Raw genomic sequence first — 19598 nt, forward strand, 5'->3', positions numbered from 1 at the left:
AAGTCTAATATTTACCAGAAGGGGCTAGTCAATGGATAAATGTAACTATCAAAAGTCAGACAGGGAAAGTTACTGGAAAATATCGATGCTTGATGGACATACCAGATGAGGGACAGGGGTTCATGTCCATGGATTGGGAACATGGAGTCCAAAAGATGGAAGGCAAGGAAGTGCAGTACAAGTTCAAACATTTGGTCTGAGAGCAAAACATACTCCCAAAAAAAAAGGTAATGAACCATTAAAAGAAAGCCTTAGGAAGGGGAGGTCAAACAGCAATTGCTAAAACATGGATAGAAGGCAAGGTAGAGGGCACAATTTGATAATGACAAGAAATATAGTACAAAACAGTAATACCACCATGAGCAGAAGCCATGTGATCAGGAAGTCTTAGTGGCAATGAACAAACTAGAAGATAAGTTTTTTTAAAAAAAAGCAAGAACTGAATCTGGAGAGGTACCATATAGGGGACAACCAGCCATATCACAAAGCTGGATACACATGGAAAAAATGTCTCCTATTGGCACTTGCTAAAACAAGGCTTGAATCATAAGATTTTGAAGAAAGACTGGGGGCCAGGATGGAAGGGTAGAATTACCAAAGGCAACAAAATTGAACTTTATTTTGGCTTCATGAGCAAATCTTGGGAATGCAGAACAATTGATATAAAAGCTGCATTTCTGCAGCAATCAGTTGAAGAAGGATGTATTTCGCCATTGTTCAAATGATGCACCAAATGCAGTGTATTTTGCTTAAGTGATGCCTCTATAGTTAGCTACTTCTCAGTAAGGTCTGTTTTATTAAGGTTATTATATTTAATTTAAAGCTGACCTTGTTTTGTTTCAGTGGAGCCATGAGGTACAGTTTTATGCTTCTTTATGATGCACTTTTTTTTGGTTTTGGGGGGGGGGGGGGGGGGGGGTTGGCGAGAGAGAGTGAATTTGTACACATTGTCAGATTTAAAGCAGATTTAAAATTAGTACTCAGAATTTTGGGGCTTTTACACACGTTAAATTGGAAATCAGGGAGAATGGATCAAGTGTCACTTTGGGTCAACAATCTTTATTTGAAAGATGCTAGAGCCAATGCTATTCATCAAGATACAATTAAACAAGAAGATGCTGTGGTTTTCAAATTGGACAGTTGAATTGGCCTGGCACCCAAATTAAGGCCAGATACCTATTCTGAGTAATAAAGATAAGTACAACTATGAAAAATCCCTATGTGGCAAATATTTAGGCAAACACAACATTTTGAAATTTCCATCACTGGTCAAAGCCAGGAACATGAAACAACTGATTTTTAATAATTCTTACTATGCAAATCTCTGTCTTGTGATTTCTCCTCATAGGAGCATTTATCATTTTTATCTCTAGGATAACTACACCAGCAACCATCCCAACACACACAAACGAAGCTGTATCAGAACACTATTCCAATGAGCCACCACACACTGCAGCACAGACGAACTTTGGAAAACAGAGGAGAACCACCTATACAATGTATTCAAGAAGAACGGATACTCAAAAAATACAGTCCGCAGATTCCTCAAGAACAAACCACAACAAGCAGACCAAACACAGCCAGAAACCCTAACCACCTTACCATACATCAAAGAAGTTTCAGAAATGACAGCCAGACTACTAAGACCCCTCAGAATCCTAGTAGCACACAAACCCACCAACACTCTCAAACAAAAACTAAAAAACTTAAAAGACCAGTACAACTCATGGACAAAACCAAATGTAGTCTACAAAATTCCTTGCAAGGACTGCCACAAACACTACGTAGGACAAACAGGAAGAAAGTTAGCCACCAGGATACACGAACACTAGCTAGCCACAAAAAGACACGACCCTCTCTCCCTCGTAGCCCTACACACTGATGAAAAGAAAACCATTTTGACTGGGACAAAACACATCTATCCTGGGACAAGCTAAGCAAAGGCATGCCAGAGAATTCCTAGAGGCCTGGCACTCCAACCACATAGATATAGATACCATCGATCAACCCCTCAAAAAACGACCAGGAAATGACATCATCACAAACCCCAGGGACCCCATCCAGGAGAAAGATATAAATAGAAAAATCAGGAGACAACAGCTTTGGTTCACTTGGAGGGTGCCACTGATGATGTTAACTAGCCAGGTAATGAAACATCTGGATATCAAACCTACAGCTCAGCGAGCAAACCTATACCCCATAATGTACTATGTTTGTTTCTTTTATTATACATTCATTTATTTGAAAAGAAAAAGAAAGTCTTATTATCTGAGATGATCGTAAGGAATGCTCAAGACTTACTGGAATTAGGGAACAGGTGACGGATACATTAACTTGGTTAATTGTGTATCAATTAATTTTTAAATATAGGGAGCTAATAATCAGTGTGACATGTTTTATGGAGTGTGTCTAAATTAAATAAAACTCCCAATAAAAGTTTAGACTTGAACTGCTTTTAAAAAGCCACTTTCTACTGTACAACAATTGGTATTTTTTAAATTTTTGTGTCTGTAACTTCGTTTTAAGAACTTTCTCTTTATTCTGAAGGAACTTTCAGTCAAAACTTCCAACAAACTAACATTTATGCTGTTTAAACAAAAACTTGATTGCTAGTCTGTTTTAACTGAAATCATGGCATATTAAAAGGGCTAACACACAATTTACATTAATCAGTCATGTTTATCAGTCATGTGGTGGACACATCTGATGTTCTTCACAGAATCATACGATAGTTTTATTGTAACACTGGAACGCACACGATTGAAGAACCCATTATCACAGGATGAAAGATGAATGGGACTTCAGACAGTTGGGATAGGTCAGAATTTTGAATGAGTTCAATTCTTTCTAGAATGCAATATTGAAGACCAGCCAGGGAAGCACTGGAATAAATAGCTCTTTTAATATTAGATTTATCGGAGTGTCAACAAGAAATTAGGCAGAAATGGAGTGTTTCTGAGTTACAAACAAACATACATACCATTCCGATTCAGTATTTTGCCATTCTTTTACTGCCATTGGCTCAAAAATCCCAGAACTCTCTTCCTAGCAGCATTATGGGTGCATCTATCTCATGATCTTCAGTGGTTCAAGAAGGTGGTTCACCACTGCTTTCTCAAGGGGAATGATGAATAAACAACAAATGCTGGCCTAACCAGTAACAGCACATCCTGTAAAAGAATAAAGAAAATGTTGGAGTGGATAAGGGGCCTTTACCTCAGTTCAGGGTGAAAAGAAGAGACACCAGCACCAAAACAAAGGACTGGGGAGTTTAAGGGAAGTAGCTTGTAGCAGAAAGGAATAGACCCAGCAGAAGTGGGCCAAACACGTTGAACAACTGGGAAGGGAAAAATTAGGTGAAGTAAAACCCAGAAACAGTTGATGTTATATCAGGAGATGATGCACAGAGACAGCAATCTGAAGATACTATCAAAGGCATTTTAAGTTAGACAAATGGTCACAGTTGGAGGCAAATGAGAAAAGAAGGAATCATACTGATGACAGTACAATTTCTTTCAATGATTGAAAAACACCATAAGTTTTATTGAAAAAATGTGCATGCCTTTAAAATACAGATAATAAGTGCATATAAATTAATATATATGCATAAACACTAATCTAATGCAGTACATTAACAATGGTATGGTTGTTCCTATTTTCATTCCCAGATTTTATGACCTTGAAATTATTTTAGACTGATTTTTGTTCATAATTTGTTGACCATGTTCACTGGGTTTCTCTGTTACCTTGAGGCAGAACACATGTGTTTGTGGGCCTAGATTTTCATCTTTTAGGCAAGCGTCAGGGATTGGGTAATTTCCCAACATCACAATCCATACCCAGTTTGGCAGTTCCTACCTGTGCTATTTTTATGATAAATGAGCGGGCTTGAGTTGGAGCCACTGCCTCTGGAAGCAGTGATTACCAAGGCAGGAAGCTTGGAAAATTCACATCAGTGCACTGGGGCACCAGCCCAATTCAGCACATGGCTGCTCATCAGCCTTCTCTCAAGCACCTACCCCATGACTCCCTCACCCATTTTCAGTGAAGACTGAACTCTTAAACCCTATGATAACATTGAGAAGTCTTTGAGATACTCAAGTAATTATCAAAATTAACAAACAAACATTCACAAACTTTAAACTTATTGTCTGTTTATAAAACTATCGAACCAGAAAAGGTGGAAGTTCCATTAACAGCTGGGTCAACAATCCCTGAACAGTTAGATTTGGCATTCAGGCAAGTATTCATAATGGGATTTCAGCTGTAGAAAAACTAGTTGTACAACGCATTCTAATCTATTTGAATTGAATTGAATTGAATTGAATTGAATTGAATTGAATTTATTGTCACGTGTACTGAGGCACAGTGAAAAGCTTATTGTGAGCTATTGCGAACAATACAGGCAGATCACAGAGTTAAGTACCATAGATAAGTAAAAACAGGTAAACAGTGGCAAAAACAAAAACACAGGTACAGGCGAATGTTCAGATTTTGAGAGTCCATTCAGTATTCTAACAACAGTAGGGTAGAAACTATTTTGAAACCGGCTGGTGCGTGTGTTCAGGCATATATATGTTCTCCCCAATGGTAGAGGTTGTAGAAAAACATTGCCAGGGTGGGATCTGTGAGAATGCTGGCAGCTTTTCCTTCACAGCGGGCCTGGTAGATGGATTCTATAGCTGGGAGGTTGGCCTTTGAGATTGTCCAGGCCGAGTTCACCACTCTCTTAACCATCTCCAATCTTGAATGGTTTAGTTGCCATACCAGATAGTAATAAATCCAGACAGTATGCTCTCAATGGTGCACCTATAAAAATTTGGCAAGAGTGTTCGCCTTCATGCCAAATTTCCTCAGCTGCCTTTGTAACCAGTGCGTCCACATGAAGAGTCCAAGAAAGCTTGTTGTAGATGACCACTCCCAGGAGCTTGACAGTCTCCACTCATTTCATCTCTGTACTGTTAACGTGTGTGCCTGTAGTCTGTTTCGTCGCCGTTTGAGATTCAACTGACTATGATGGTGTCATCAGTGAACTTGTAAATGGCATTAGTCTGGTATTTGGCAACACAGTCATGGGTATACAGGGAATACAGTAGGGGACTGAGTATGCAACCCTGGGGGGCCCCAGTGTTGAGTGTTAGTGAGGATGAAAAATCGTCCCCAATCTTCACTGATTGTGGCCTGTGGGTCAGGAAACTGAGGATCCAGTTGCAGAGAGTGGAACTTTGACCAAGATCACTAAGTTTAGTAATCAGTCTCGAGGGGATAATAGTGTTGAAGTGTGTTCAACACTACTAACCTCATTGACTACTGCCCTCAAAAACCCCACATAATGGGAAAACAGGCAGGAATTCTGACATTGGTTCCTGTTTATTAAAAATTCTTCTACCTCCACCTTGACATGATCAGAGGTATAAATATGATTGCAAAAGCATCACTTCCACTTTACTGTCAACATAGAAAAGTTAGAATAATTTAGGTACATTGTTCATTTATTAATTTCTGACATTATTTTGACAAGACAAAAATGTTCTCTATCATAGAAATCTAATTTGAATTAAAGTACAACTTTTACAACTTTTCCAGGTGTAATTGGCAACAACAGTGAGTCTACCAGATGACATAATTCAAGTTGAATCTTCTCATGGAGAAGAACACAAATGAGTTCTGGAGACAATTAAGACAATTCTTTCAAGTAAGCTTTCCAAATTACACAGCCAACTAGGTACTGAAGTATCTCCAGTGAAACGCAGTCTCAGGGGATGAGATTAAACTGCCAAAACAAACTGTCAATGAAGCAGTCCATGACAGAGCAGTTGCAAGAGATTTTTCAAGGTTAGTTCTTTGAAAGAGAAATCAACATTTATGAGATTTGGTGACCCAGTGTCACTATTATCTGATTGGTTTGATGAGAACTACGTGGGATCTGTCTTCATTGCAGCAGCTATTTGATGTGATTTGTGTGGTGTTCAAAGAGAGAGGGAGAGAATAATAATAATAATAATAATAATAATAATTATGGATGTTAAAGTATACATTTTATCTGCATATCTAACAGATTGTTTTAACTTGTCAGCAGTGAGAAAAGTAAGTTTGCTGAAAAACATGGAATATTGTGGCTGTATTTGCTAAATACCCAGGACCTCAAATACCAAATACTGTAAACAAAAACTACTGCTAGTTCTAAACCATGTTGTATCATAATTGGCTGTTTCATCAGGGATTCTAACAGATCTTTCACATCCTGTATAGTTTTGACGAAGCCCAACCCTGCCTTTGTGAGAGAGGCAGGGCACCCCCATCTACTCTGGCTTTAACAGTTACATGAGGGACATTAAACCAATTATATTCCCAATTTCCTTAATCAAACAAAACATGAACATAGAATTGGACAGTTGGTTGGTAAGAGAGGCAAATTGTTGTTATTTCTGATACTGTAAGAATATAGTTTGAATGCTGCACATCCTTAGTGTTGGTCATTCTTTTCAGAACTGGACTACCTATGACACACTTCATAACCCCAGGAGTTCAAAGTTTTCTCTCAATGTGTTACAATTTCAGTTTTTCTTCCTTTTGACATTTTGCCGTTTTGGTTTTCAATGTAATGCCATTATTTAAGAAAGGCCGCAAGGAAAACCCTTGGAACTGCAGACCAGTTCGTGGTGGGTAAGTTTTTGGAGGGGATTCTGAGAGACAGAATTTGAGAAGGTAAGAACTGGTTAAAGATAGTCAGCATGGGTTTGTGCATGGGAAAATGTGTCTCAAAAATCTGATTGACATTTTTGAAAAAGGTGATCATAGACTGGTTAGAAAGGTTAGATCAAATGGGATTCTGGGAAAGCTAGCCAACTGGATACAAAATTAGTTTGACAGTGGATGGTGGTAGAGAGTTGTTTTTCAGACTGGAGCTGGTGACCAGCAAGAATCACTTATATAAACAATTAGGATGAGTACATAGGAGGCGTGGCTACTAAGTTTGCAGAATGATATCAAAATTGGTAATATTGTAGACAGTGAAGAAGGTTATCTCAGAATATCTGAGATCAAATGGGTCAGTGGGCTAAAGAAAAGGAGTTTAATTCAGATAAATGTGAGGTATTGCATTTTGGTAACTCAGGGAACGACTTATACAGTAAATGATAGGATCCTGGGGAGGTTTGTTGAACAGAGACACCGAGGGGTTCAGGTAGACAGTTCCTTGAAAGTGGCATCGCAGGTAGACAGGCTGGCCAAGGAGGCATTGGCACACATGCCTTCATCAGTCGCAGCAGAGTGAGAGATACAGTTACCGCCTTTTGCTGTTTTCGCTGGGCATCAGAGTGCGTCCGGGAAATTTAACAAGCAGTGAAATTCACAATTAATCTTGGAGGAACCTGTTTGGGCGAAGTTGTCAGCACAGAATCAGATAAGTTAATCGTTGTGTTAAGTGTGTCCAACAGAAAGGCTGCAGTATTGAGTAGAATCGGTTTTTTTCTCATTTGTGTGTTTTTGGAAATATGTCTCTTGATCAAAATTAAAATATAAGCCATAACTATTAATTTAACCTGGGGCAGTGTTTTGTAGAGGAATAAGACGGTGTTATTTTCTGGGTCTGTAGACTGTGAAGGAGCAAAAATGGCCTTTAGTACAGTGATATGTAATGTAGTGATGTGGGAGTTTAAAGAGAGTTTAAGGGTCACTGTGGATTATATCTGCCATAAATGTTGTTGGATGTGAATATTATCAGATCGAATGGATCGGTTGAAGAGACAGTTAGAAGCAATGAGGAATTTGCAACAGCAACAGTATGTGATGGATGGCAATTATAGGAAGGGGAAAAAGTCTCAAAATCAGTCACAAAGATGGGTTAACTCCAGGAAAAGGTAAGAGACATAGGCACCTAGTGCAGGAGTCTTTTGCGGATATACCCATTTCAAACAGGTATGCAGTTTTGGAAAATGTAGGGGGTGATGGATTCTCAGGGGAACGTAGCATGAACAGCCAAGTTTCTGGGATTGAGACTGGCTCTAATGCAATGATGGGTACGTCTGCTTCTAAAAGATCAATTGTGTTAAGGGATTCTGAAGTCCGAGGTACAGACAGACGTTTCTGTGGCCAGCAGCAAAAAAGCAGAATGGTGTGTTGTTTTCCTAGTGCTAGGATCAAAGATGTCTCAGGGAAGGTGCAGAATGTTCTGACGGGGGAGAAGGGCCAGCAAGAGATCATTGTCCACATTGGAACCAACAATATAAGAAGGGAAAAGGTTGAGATTCTGAAGGGAGATTAGAGACTTAGGCAGAAATTTAAAAAGGAGGTCCTCAAGAGTAGTAATATCTGGATTACTCCCAGTACTATGAGCGAGTAGGGGCAAGAATAGGAGGATAGAGCAGATGACTACATGGCTTAGGAGGTGGTGTGTGGGAAAAGGATTCACATTTTTGGATCATTGGAATCTCTTTTGGGGTAGAAGTGACCTATACAAGAAGGACGGATCGCACCTAAATTGGAAGGGACTAATATGCTGGCAGGGAGATTTGCTAGAGCTGCTCAGGAGAATTTAAACTAGCAAGGTGGAGGGGTGGGACCCAGGGAGATCGTGAGGAAATCTGAGACTGGTACAGTTGAGAACAGAAGTGAGTCAAACAGTCAGGGCAAGCAGGGACAAGGTAGGACTAATAAATTAAACTGCATTTATTTCAATGCAAGGGACCTAACAGGAAAGGCAGATGAACTCAGGGTGTGGTTGGGAACATGGGACTGGAATATCATAGCAATTACAGAAACATGGCTTAGGGATGGACAGGACTGGCAGCTTAATGTTCCAGGATACAGGAAGGATAGAAAGGGAGGCAAGAGAGGAGGGGGAGAAGCATTTTTGATAAGGGATAGCATTACAGCTGTGCTGAGGGAGGATATTCCCAGAAATACATCCAGGGCAGTTATTTGGGAGGAACTGACAAATAAGAAAGGGATGATTCACCTTATTGGGATTGTATTATAGACCCCCTAACAGTCAGAGGGAAATTGAGAAACAAACTTGTAAGGAGATCTCAGCTATCTGTAAGAATAATAGTGTAGTCATGATAGGGGATTTTAACTTTCCAAACATAGACTGGGATTGCCATAGTGTTAAAGGTTTAGATGGAGAGGAATTTGTTAAGTGCATACAAGACAATTTTCTCATTCAGTATGTGGATGTACCTATTAGAAAAGGTGCAAAACTTGACCTACTCTTGGGAAATAAGGCAGGGCAGGTGACTGAGGTGCAGTGGGGAGCACTTTAGGGCCAGCGACCATAATTCCATTATATTTAAAATAGTGATGGAAAAGGATAGACCATATCTAAAAGTTGAAGTTCTAAATTAGAAAAAGGCAAATTTTGATGTTATTAGGCAAGAACTTGCAAAAGCTGATTGGGGGCAGATGTTCACAAGTAAAGGGACAGCTGGAAATGGGAAGCCTTCAGAAATGAGATAACGAGAATCCAGAGAAAGTATATTCCAGTCAGGGTGAAAGGAAATGCTGGTAGGGATAGGGAATGCTGGATGACTAAAGAAGTTGAGGGTTTGGTTAGAAAAAGAAGGAAGCATATGTCAGGTATAGTCAAGATAGATCAAGTAAATCCTTAGAAGAGTATAAAGGTAGTAGGAGTACACTTAAGAGGGAAATTCGGACAGCAAAAAGGGTACATGAGATAACTTTGGCAAATAGAATCAAGGAGAATCCAAAGGGTTTTTACAAAAATATTAAAGGACAAAAAGGGAAACTAGGGAGAGAATAGGGCACCTCAAAGATCAGCAAGGCAGCCTTTGTGTGGAGCCACAGAAAATGGGGAAGATACTAAATGAGTATTTTGCATCAGTATTTACTGTGGAAAAGGACATGAAAGATATAGACTGCAGGGAAATAGATGATGACATCTTGCAAAATGTCAGATTTTAGAGGAGGAAGTGCTAGATGTCTCGAAACAGGTAAAGGTGGATAAATCCCCAAGACCTGATCAGGTGTACCCGAGAACTCTGTGGGAAACTAGAGAAGTGATTACTGGTCTCTTGCTGAGATATTTTTAATCATTGATAGTCACAGGTGAGGTGCCGGAAGACTGGAGGTTGTCTAACTTGGTGGCACTGTTTAAGAAGGGTGGTAATGACAGGTCAGGGAAATATAGATCAGTGAGCCTGACCTTGGTGGTGGGCAAGTTGTTGGAGGGAATCCGGAGGGACAGGATGTATATGTATTTGGAAAGGAAAGGACTGATTAGAGGTAGTCAACATGGCTTTGTGTGTGGGAAATCATGTCTCACAAACTTGATTGAGTTTTTTGAAGAAGTAACAAAGAGGATTGATGAGGGCAGAGCAGTAGATGTGATCTATTGAAATCCATTCGACAAGGTTCCCCATGGGAGACCGATTTGCAAGGTTAGATCTCATAGAATACAGGGAGAACTAGCCATTTGGATACACTCCACTGGCTCAAAGGTAGAAGACAGAAGGTGGTGGTGGAGGGGCAACGTTTTCACACAGAGGTTAGTGCATATATGGAATGAGCTGCCACAGGAAGTAGTAGAGGCATGTACAATGACAACATTTAAAAGGCAGGTGGATAGGTACATGAATAGGAAGGGTTGAGAGGGATATGAGCCAAATGCAGAAAAATGAGACTAGTTTAGTTCAGGACAATTGGACCAAAGGGCCTGTTTGCTGTGCTCTATGACTCTTACTTCGTTTATATCTCTATTACCTCACAGAGGTAATCTTATACTTGCCACAATTGCCTGTTTTTCTTTGAAGTAAGTTGTATTAACAACCTTTCTCTAAATACAAATATGTTTTTGTCCTCCACCTCATTACAATCCCTTCTATAGACACTTCAGAATTGAAAGGCAAACATTTTTGAAATTTTTCTCAAAACATTATCCTGGCCTTTTCTTTTACAAATGTTTACTGATCCACAACCTATATTTCCTGGATTTTCTTTTATGTAGATAAGTGAGATCTCCTTACAAATTTGTTTCTGAATTTCCTGTTGACTACTGGGGGATAATACCAATAAGATTGTTGTGTCCATGGCATGATTTAAACATTTGTAACAGTACAAAACCTGAAAGCATTGCAAGTTGTAAGGGGGCTTGCATAAAACCTCAAACGTTAGTGGGACGGATTGATTGATGGCAGATGGCGGTTTCATGTGGTGAAACATGAGAAGATTAATTTTGGTTTTAAAAAAGAGGAGAGTTGAAAATAGAAGGTACAACATAAAATGGGCACAGTAGCAGAGACACCTCAGTTTATATGCATATCACATGAAAGATGTCAGGACAGGTTGAGAGAGCAATTAATAAAGCTGATAGTATTCTCGACTTTATTAATAAGGGCAGAGAGTACAATGCAGTTCAGTTTTTTTTTTAACTTGTATAAAGACACTGGTTTCAATATTTAGGAAGGATATGAAATAATTGGAGAGCACGCAGAAAAAAATCTATGAGAAAATAGTTTCAAAAGTTAGGAACGTCTGTTATGAACATAGGCTGGACACTTACAACTATTTCTGTTGGAGAATATGGCAAAGGCACCTGATGGGTGTATTCAAAATCACGAGGAATCTGGACAGAATGCACATGGAGAAACTATTCCTACATTTCCTGTTTTTGCTATAATCCATTTTTTTCACATTCACAGCCCTCCAGCACATAGAAAGGAGATTACACTCAGTTCGAAATTTATTTAGAGGCTTGTGACTCAATAGATAATTAACAATTCCCACGCGATCAACATGCTCAAAGGTCAAAACTGATAAGCCTGCTTTGCCATTCGATACGATCATGACTATCATTCAAGTCCCCACTTTCTTTCCTTATTGATTCCTTTTAGCCCTAAAAACTATAACTAACTTCTGCTTAAAAACATTCAACGTTTTAGCCTCAACTGGTTTCTGTGACAGAGAATTCCGCAGGCTCACCACTTTCTGGGTGAAGAACTTTCTCCTCATCTCAGTACTGAATGAGTACTCCATATTCTTAAACTATGACTTAGTACTGAATGGCTTACCCTGTATTGCTTAAATTGCGACCCCTGGTTCAAGACTCCTTGGTTATCACGAACATCCTGCATTCACCTGGTCTAGTCTTAGACCAACATGGAAACAGACCCTTCGGTCCAACTCGTCCATGCCAATCAAATATCCTAAATTAATCTAGTCCCATTTACCAGCACTTGGCTCATATCCCTCTAAACCCTTCCTATTCATATACCCATCCAGATGCCTTTTCAATGTTCTGATTGTTCCAACCTCAACCTCTTCCTCTGGCAGCTCAATCCACACACACACCACCATCTCCATGAAAATGTTGCCCCTCAAGTCCCTTTTAAATCTTTCCCCTTAAACCTATACTCTCTAGTTTTGGACTTCCTTACCCTGAGGAAAAGATCTTAACTATCCACCCTATCCATGCCCCTCATGATTTTATAAATCTCTATAAGGTCACCCCTCAGCCTGCATCCTAGAGAAAACAGTCCCAGCCTCTCCCTGTAACTCCAACCCTCCAACCCCAGCAACATCCTTGTAAATCTTTTCTGAACCCTTTCAAGTTTCACAACACTTTTCTTATAGCAGGAAGAACAGAATTGAACACAGTATTCCAAAAGTGGCCTAACCAATGTCCTAAACAGCCACATCATGATCTCCCAAGTCCTGTACTCAATGCACACTAACTAATAAAATCAACATACCAAATGCCTTCTTCGCTATCCTGTCTATCTGCAACTCCACTTTCATGGAACTATGAACCTGCATTCCAAAGTCTCTTTGTTCATCCTCAAGACCTTACTATTAAGTGTAAGTCCTGCCCTGATTTGACTTTCCAAAAAATGTAGCACTTCACATTTACCTAAATTAAATTCCACCTGCCATTCCTCAGCCCAATTGGCCATCTGATCAAAATCCCACTGTACTGTGAGTTGACCTTTATCGCCTTCCACTACACCTCCAAATTTTGGTATCATTTGCAAACTTACTAACCATACCTTTTATGTTCACATTCAAATTCTGTTAGAATTCTAGAAGGTTTCGATGAGATCCCCCCTTATTCTTCTAAACTACAGTGAATATAGTCCTAACTGAACCAGTCTCCCTTCTTACAACAGCTCTGCTATCCCTGGAATCAGTTCGATAATCAGTTTGTTGCATTCGCTCCACAGCCAAAACAACCTTTCTCAGATAATGAGACCAAAACTGTACACAACCACTCCAGGTGTGGTATCACCAAGGCCCAATACAACTATAGCAAAACATCTCTTCTGTACTCAAATTCTTTCACTTTGAAGGCCAACATACTTTGAAGGCCTTGTACACCCTGCATGTTTGCATGCTTACTTTCAGCAAATGGTGTACAAGGACATCCAGGTCTCACTGCACCACCTCTTTCCTAAGCTAATCTATCAGCAGTCAGATAATAATTTACCATCCTGTTTTTATTCAAAGTGCATAACTTCACTGTTTTCTATTTTATAGTTGAGCTGTCATACATTTGCCTACTCATTCAACTTGTCCAAATTGCACTGCATCCTTCTCACAGTTCACCTTCTTATCCAAATTTGCAGATATGGAAATATTACATTTAAATTCCTTCATTCAGATAGTTCATGTGTATATTGCAACTAGCTAGGGTACAAGCACTGATCCCTGCAGTCCTTGAGAATGTGTTGCTGGAAAAGCACAGCAGGTCAGGCAGCATCCGAGGAGCAGGAAAGTTCAATGTTTCGGGCAGGAGCTCTTCATCAGGAATGCTGTGCTTTTCCAGTAACACACTCTCAACTCTGATCTCCAACATCTGCAGACCTCACTGTCTCCCTGCAGTACCTACTGAGTCACTGGCTGCCACCCAGAAAAAAATTTGATAGCTAGAATGCTAAAACAAAAACGAATACATGGTTTTTTTCAAAAAAAGATACATCACATTAAGGCAGGAAAAAAAAACAAAATGGAGTGAGCAGACCTTGGCTACAAAGGAAGTTGAAGATTTCAGTTGATCAAATGAGGTAGTTTATAAAACTGGGTACAGTAAAAGGTAATGAGCCTATCATTAGGGATATTTTAGAACATAACAAAGGAGGATTATCTGATAAAAGGAGAAAACAATGTGAGTGTAAACTAGCAAGAAAAATTTAAACAGTAAGGTCTCCTTGAGCCATGTAAATGGAAAAGATTAGTAAAAAAGGAAGTGGATCCATTAAACAAAAATTTATAATGGAGAAATAGGGAAATGGCAGAGAAGCCAAACAATTACTTGGTGCCAGTTTTCACGACAAAAAAATACAAGAAACCTACCAGAAATAAAAGATTCAATGGACTAGGGAAAATGAGGAACTGAAAAAAAATGCGCAAGTTAAAAAAGTGACACTGGACAAATTAATAGGACTGAAAGTTGATAAAATCCTTGGGCCTGATGAGACGTGGCTGTAAACATTGTGCGCTCACTTGTGATTAGTTTACAAAACTCTATAGATTCTAGGAATGGTGCCTGCAGATGTAATACCATTGTTTAATATAAGCAGGAGGGAGAAAGTGCAGAACTGCCATCCTGTTTAGTGAACATCAAAAGTAGGACATATAGAATAGAATATCAAATATAGAATCTAATACAAAAAGAATGTGAGAACTAGATATTTAGAAAGTAATGATCTGATTGGGCAAAGTCAAAGATTCATTAAAGGAAAATTACACTTGGACCAACCTGTTTTTTGAGGATGCAACTGGCAAAATGGATGAAGGGGAAAACCAGTGAATTTTCAGAAAGCTGTCAATAAGATCCCACAGAACAGGTCAGGAAATGAAAAAGGACAAAGTATATTCAAGACAGTCATCATTATGTTTCTAGAGGCAAGGAATATGGGGACAATGTGGGAGGGAAGAGAAATAGTATTGAGGCAGACGATCTGCTATGTACTAGAATGTCAGAGCAGGCTCAAGGGGCTGAAGGACTTATTCTTGCTTCTTTTTCCTTATGTTCCTCCTCATAGCGATATAGTACCCTGAAATTGTACTAAAAGCTCTGTATCCCTCTGGCTACAGATAAGAGTTCTCTACATCAACATGGCACAATGAAAAATCACCCAAGAACCAAAACAGATTTTTGCATTAGCAGGCTTTACTGTACAGCCAAATTTCACACATTAAAAGTGTTTGGACAGGCTGTATTATAAACACTACACTCTGTTGTGGCATTACCTCCATAATCTCAAAACATGACATCAATTCAAAACCAATACAACTTTCCTTGGACACAAAACATATGTAACCTAGGAGACACTTCAGCTATTGACTGCTGACGAAGTACACATTCCAAGCAAGAAACTTCAAATATAAGCATCTCAGCACAGAAACAATGTTAATATATCAGGTGATCAATTTGAGTAACTGTGTTGCCTGATATTTCCAGCTTTTCATTTTTGAAAAAAAATTTTGATGACAGTACCGCACCACATTACACCTAATTGTTCTCTCTTCTTTATAGGGCAGCTTGTTAGCAGTGATTAGCACTGCTGCTTCACAGCACCAGGGATCAGGGTTTGATTCCAGCCTTGGGCGATTGTGTGCGTAGAGTTTGTACTTTCTCCCTGTAACTGCATGAGTTTCTACCAGGTGATTTGATTTCCTCCCAAAAGACCAAAAGATGTGCAGACTAGGTGGATTAGTCCTGATAAATACAAGGTTACAGGAATATGATGGTACTGGGTGGAATATTCTTTGGAGTTTTAGTGCAGACTAGATGGGCCAAAAGCTCTCTTTCTGCACTGTAGGGTTTATATGATTCACTCTTTTAAATAAAGAAAAGAATGTCTTTTAAATCTTTGAGTGTATCAGCTGATGAAGGAGCGATGCTCTGAAGGTTAGGGTGATTCCAATTAAACCTGTTGGACTATAACCTGGTGTTGTGTGATTTTTAACTTTGTACACCCCAGTCCCACACTGGCATCTCCAAATCATTACTTTAAATCCTTGGTTGAGCACAGCTCCAACAAGACCACAGAAGCCCAACACCCTCCATATCAAAGTAGCTCACTTCATTCACAGCCTATCCATCACCTAAAACCATCGGATTCCATGCCTACCTTGGTTGCACACGAGTTGCAAAATGCACTTAAGTCATTGCTAAAGCTTCGCTGACAATACCCCCTAAATCCTGATGAAGGGCTTATGCTCGAAACGTCGAATTCTCTATTCCTGAGATGCTGCCTAACCTGCTGTGCTTTGACCAGCAACACATTTGCAGCAATACCCCCTAAACTGCAACTTTTATCACCTTCAAGGAAGAGCCTGCAAAACATCTGATTGTAAGATGTCCACACGCTAAAGTTTTCTGTGAATATTTCAAAGAAACAAAATGACAAACGCAAGATTAACTCTGACTGGCAAACGCAACTGTTTGATTAGCTTAAGTTTTAGGCAAACAAATGAGAGCCAATGAGCTGGAGGCTGGGTGGGGAGCTGATCACCAAAAGACCTCTCCTCTGAAGCAGGAATTGACATGGAAGGGCTGCTGTGGACGGAAGGTTGTCAGTAGGCCCCAGGGGTGATCACCTGAGACTTCAGGACAGTGACATTTGAAGGCAGTGGCCTCCCTGAGATACCTCGCCCCGGGGACAGACAGACAGACACATACACACCATCAATCCTGGAATTGCAGTGACGGCCACCCTGAGGCCCGGGGCTCCGAGTAACCGCTCCCTGAGCCACACTCACCGATCAAACCGAAGCCCCTGCGCCCCGCTCGCGCCGCTCCCTCGGCCGTTATTGGTTTGTACCCGCTCCGCTCATTGGCTGCGGCCCGGCGCTGCGCTCGAGGCGGAGAGTTCGGAAGTTCCCGGCGGGGAATCCCCGTCCTCAGCGCCGCCTGACTTCCGTCTTCCTCACTGCCTTCGACACCCCGCCGTAAACCGAGGAGGAAGGAAACACGGCGACTGTGGCCGGGGCTCCCTCTCCTCTCCTGCCCGGCCCTGTCCTGAATACAGATCCATGCAACCCGCGCTCTCTAAATCAAGGCCGGCGACACACGTGGGCCTGGCTTGGGCCCGACAATACAAGTGCCCCATTAGGCCACATCGAAGGAAATCCAAACCAAATATGAAACAGCTACGAAACGGAAACGTTTCCCAACAAATTCGCAATTTTATTGTTGATCCGACCCTTTGCTGTGCCCGATCATGGAAAGTATCAACACCCAGTGGATTGGCCTTGCCATGGGCGCAGCCTGGAAGAGAGGCAGACAGCTACTAAAATACAATTGTTCTTAAAAAGCAACACTTGGAAATGAGCATGGTTTTAATGGTATTTCTGGTGCGGAGACCTCACCACTTGATCCATCTTTTTCCATGCGCTCTACCATTCCTGGTGGAACAAATTGCTTTTTAAGTGCTCACTGGAATCTAAGATTAAAACTGCAATATGGGTGTAGCTACTTTAACCTTAAACATCTGTAAATCCTGAGCTAGGACTTCCTCCTGAGGTCAAGCTGTACACTGATACACATTAAAGTAATATTGGACTTTACTCCAGATGTGCACTACAACTTAGGAATGATGTTAAGAAATTAAATCCCTTTGCAAAAGCACCATATCAATATGAATGTAACCAGATGGTTATAAAAGTCTGGGGGTAAGTTAGATAAAAAGAATAGTAATTATCCTGGAGTGAATTATATGAGGAGTCACAGTCACTCTTGTAGCTTAAACTATTTCCCTGTGTCTCATTTTTAATGATAGTGAGGGGCACAGGGACATAATTGAAACTAAGAAATCTCTCCCAACCAAATTAAAATTTCTTGAACAGTTCTAACCCTGCACCAACATCATTATCAAGTTCATCTTATGATCTGCCCTGATCTCATTTCATCTGAGACCCACCTCCTGCCATCTTAACTCCATTCACCCAAAATTGTGAGTCATCTTTGTAACCGTCATACTAACTAATACTGAAAATGATTCTGTCGACCCTAGTGTTTTATTAATAGCATTCCTTCCATCATAAGTTGGGGTCATTTGCTAATGATTGCATATTGTTCATTGTAATTCATAACATTTCTGATACTGAAGCTTCAAGATTTGGGCAATGTTCAGGCTTATGCTAAAAGTGGTAAGTAACATTCATGCTGTACAGTTATCAGTCAATGACAATCTCCAGGAAGAGAGAATTCAGTCATCTCCTATTGATACTCAGTGCCATTTACCATCAGTATTAAGGATGTTACCATTGATTAAAGCTTTAACTGGGTGGTCCACATAAACATTTTGGTTTCAAAGCAGGTGTTGGCTTGAAATTCTGAAGCAAGAAATTCACCTGATGGCTCCTCAATACCTGCCTGCCATTTATAAAGCACAAATCTAGAGTAAGGTGGAAAGTTCTTCACTTGAGTGCAGCTCCAAACACACACAAGAAACTTGGGTCCGGAAGCGATGACCAAGTGGTATTATTGCTGGATTAACTGTGACCCAAGTCATGTTCTGCAGAATAGAAAACTATTTGCTGGAGAAGCTCAGCAGATCTGGCAGCATCTGTGAAGAGAAATCGGAGTTAATGTTCAGACAGTTCTGAGGAAGGGTCACCAGACCCGAAAGATTAACTCAGATTTCTCTTCACCAATGCTACCAGACCTGCTAGCTTTTCCAGCAATTTCTGTTTTTGTTTCATGTTCTGGAGATCTGGCTTCAAATCCTGCCATGGCAGATGGTGGAATTTGAATTCAATAAAAATCTGGAATTAAGAATGTAATGATGATAACGAATCCATTGTTGATTGTCGGGAAAAATCCATCTGGTTCACTAATGTCCTTTAGGGGTGGAAACTGCCATCCTTGCATGGTTTGCTCTACATAGAGGCATAGAGGTGTATAGCACGGAAACAGACCCTTTGGTCCAACTCGTCCATGCCGACCAGATACCCTAAATTAATCTAGTCCCATTTGCCAGAATTTGACCCATGTCCCTCTAAACCCTTCCTGTACATATACTTCGCTATATACTTTTCAAATGCTTTAATTGTGCCAACCTACATCACTTCCTCTGGCAGCACATTCTGGACATGCACCAGGTGACTCCAAAGCCATAGCAGTATGGATTTTAACTGCCCTTTGGGCTGGCCTAGCTTACGACACCCACATCCCATGAATGAATTTAAAAAGTGATAAAGCAGTTTATTTGACACCCAATCCATCACCTTGAACATTTGCCAGTGATACACAATGGCGATGCACAGAGCAGTAAATTGCCAAAACTCCTTGGACAGGATCTTACAAACTCCCAAAAAAAATCTGCATCTTGGAACCTGCAGCAATCCAGGAAGACTTTCTTCACAAAGAAGATCCAGTTGACCGAAGGTCTTCCCTACACCTTCTTCACAATCACCTTGACTGTGTTGAGGATCTACTAGCTTAGGGTGCAGGCACTAGGAGAGGCCATAGCTCTGAGGCTTTGCTGCTGAAACCAGCATAAAGTTCCACTAATTGTAGCTCAGCTCAACCAATGATTCTTCATGTACCGTTCACTATCAAGACCCAGCAATGAACTCGATATCTTCTGATGATGGTGGCTCTCAACTCAGACTCGTCCTGGTAGAACCACTTTCCT

At 40.4% G+C, this 19598-nt stretch overlaps 1 protein-coding gene across 4 annotated transcripts in view; it reads right to left on the reverse strand.

Annotated features, from left to right (window-relative positions):
- LOC132817445 (TRAF family member-associated NF-kappa-B activator-like) overlaps positions 1-17083 on the reverse strand; it is a 94913-nt gene extending 77830 nt beyond the window's left edge. The window contains exons 1-2 of one of the 4 annotated variants that reach the window (XM_060827889.1): positions 16720-17083; positions 2981-3170 (exon numbers count right to left, since the gene is read on the reverse strand). In XM_060827889.1, the coding sequence (XP_060683872.1) occupies positions 2981-2983 (3 nt within the window). In that variant the 5' untranslated portion in view covers positions 2984-3170; positions 16720-17083. Of the gene's footprint in view, positions 1-2980; positions 3171-16643 lie in introns of all 4 variants that reach the window. The other 3 variants (XM_060827887.1, XM_060827890.1, XM_060827888.1) reach the window with 3 other exon arrangements.
- Positions 17084-19598: the final 2515 nt, after the last annotated feature.

This window comes from Hemiscyllium ocellatum, chromosome 7 (assembly GCF_020745735.1).
Source record: "Hemiscyllium ocellatum isolate sHemOce1 chromosome 7, sHemOce1.pat.X.cur, whole genome shotgun sequence".
Classification (NCBI taxonomy): Eukaryota; Metazoa; Chordata; class Chondrichthyes; order Orectolobiformes; family Hemiscylliidae; genus Hemiscyllium; species Hemiscyllium ocellatum.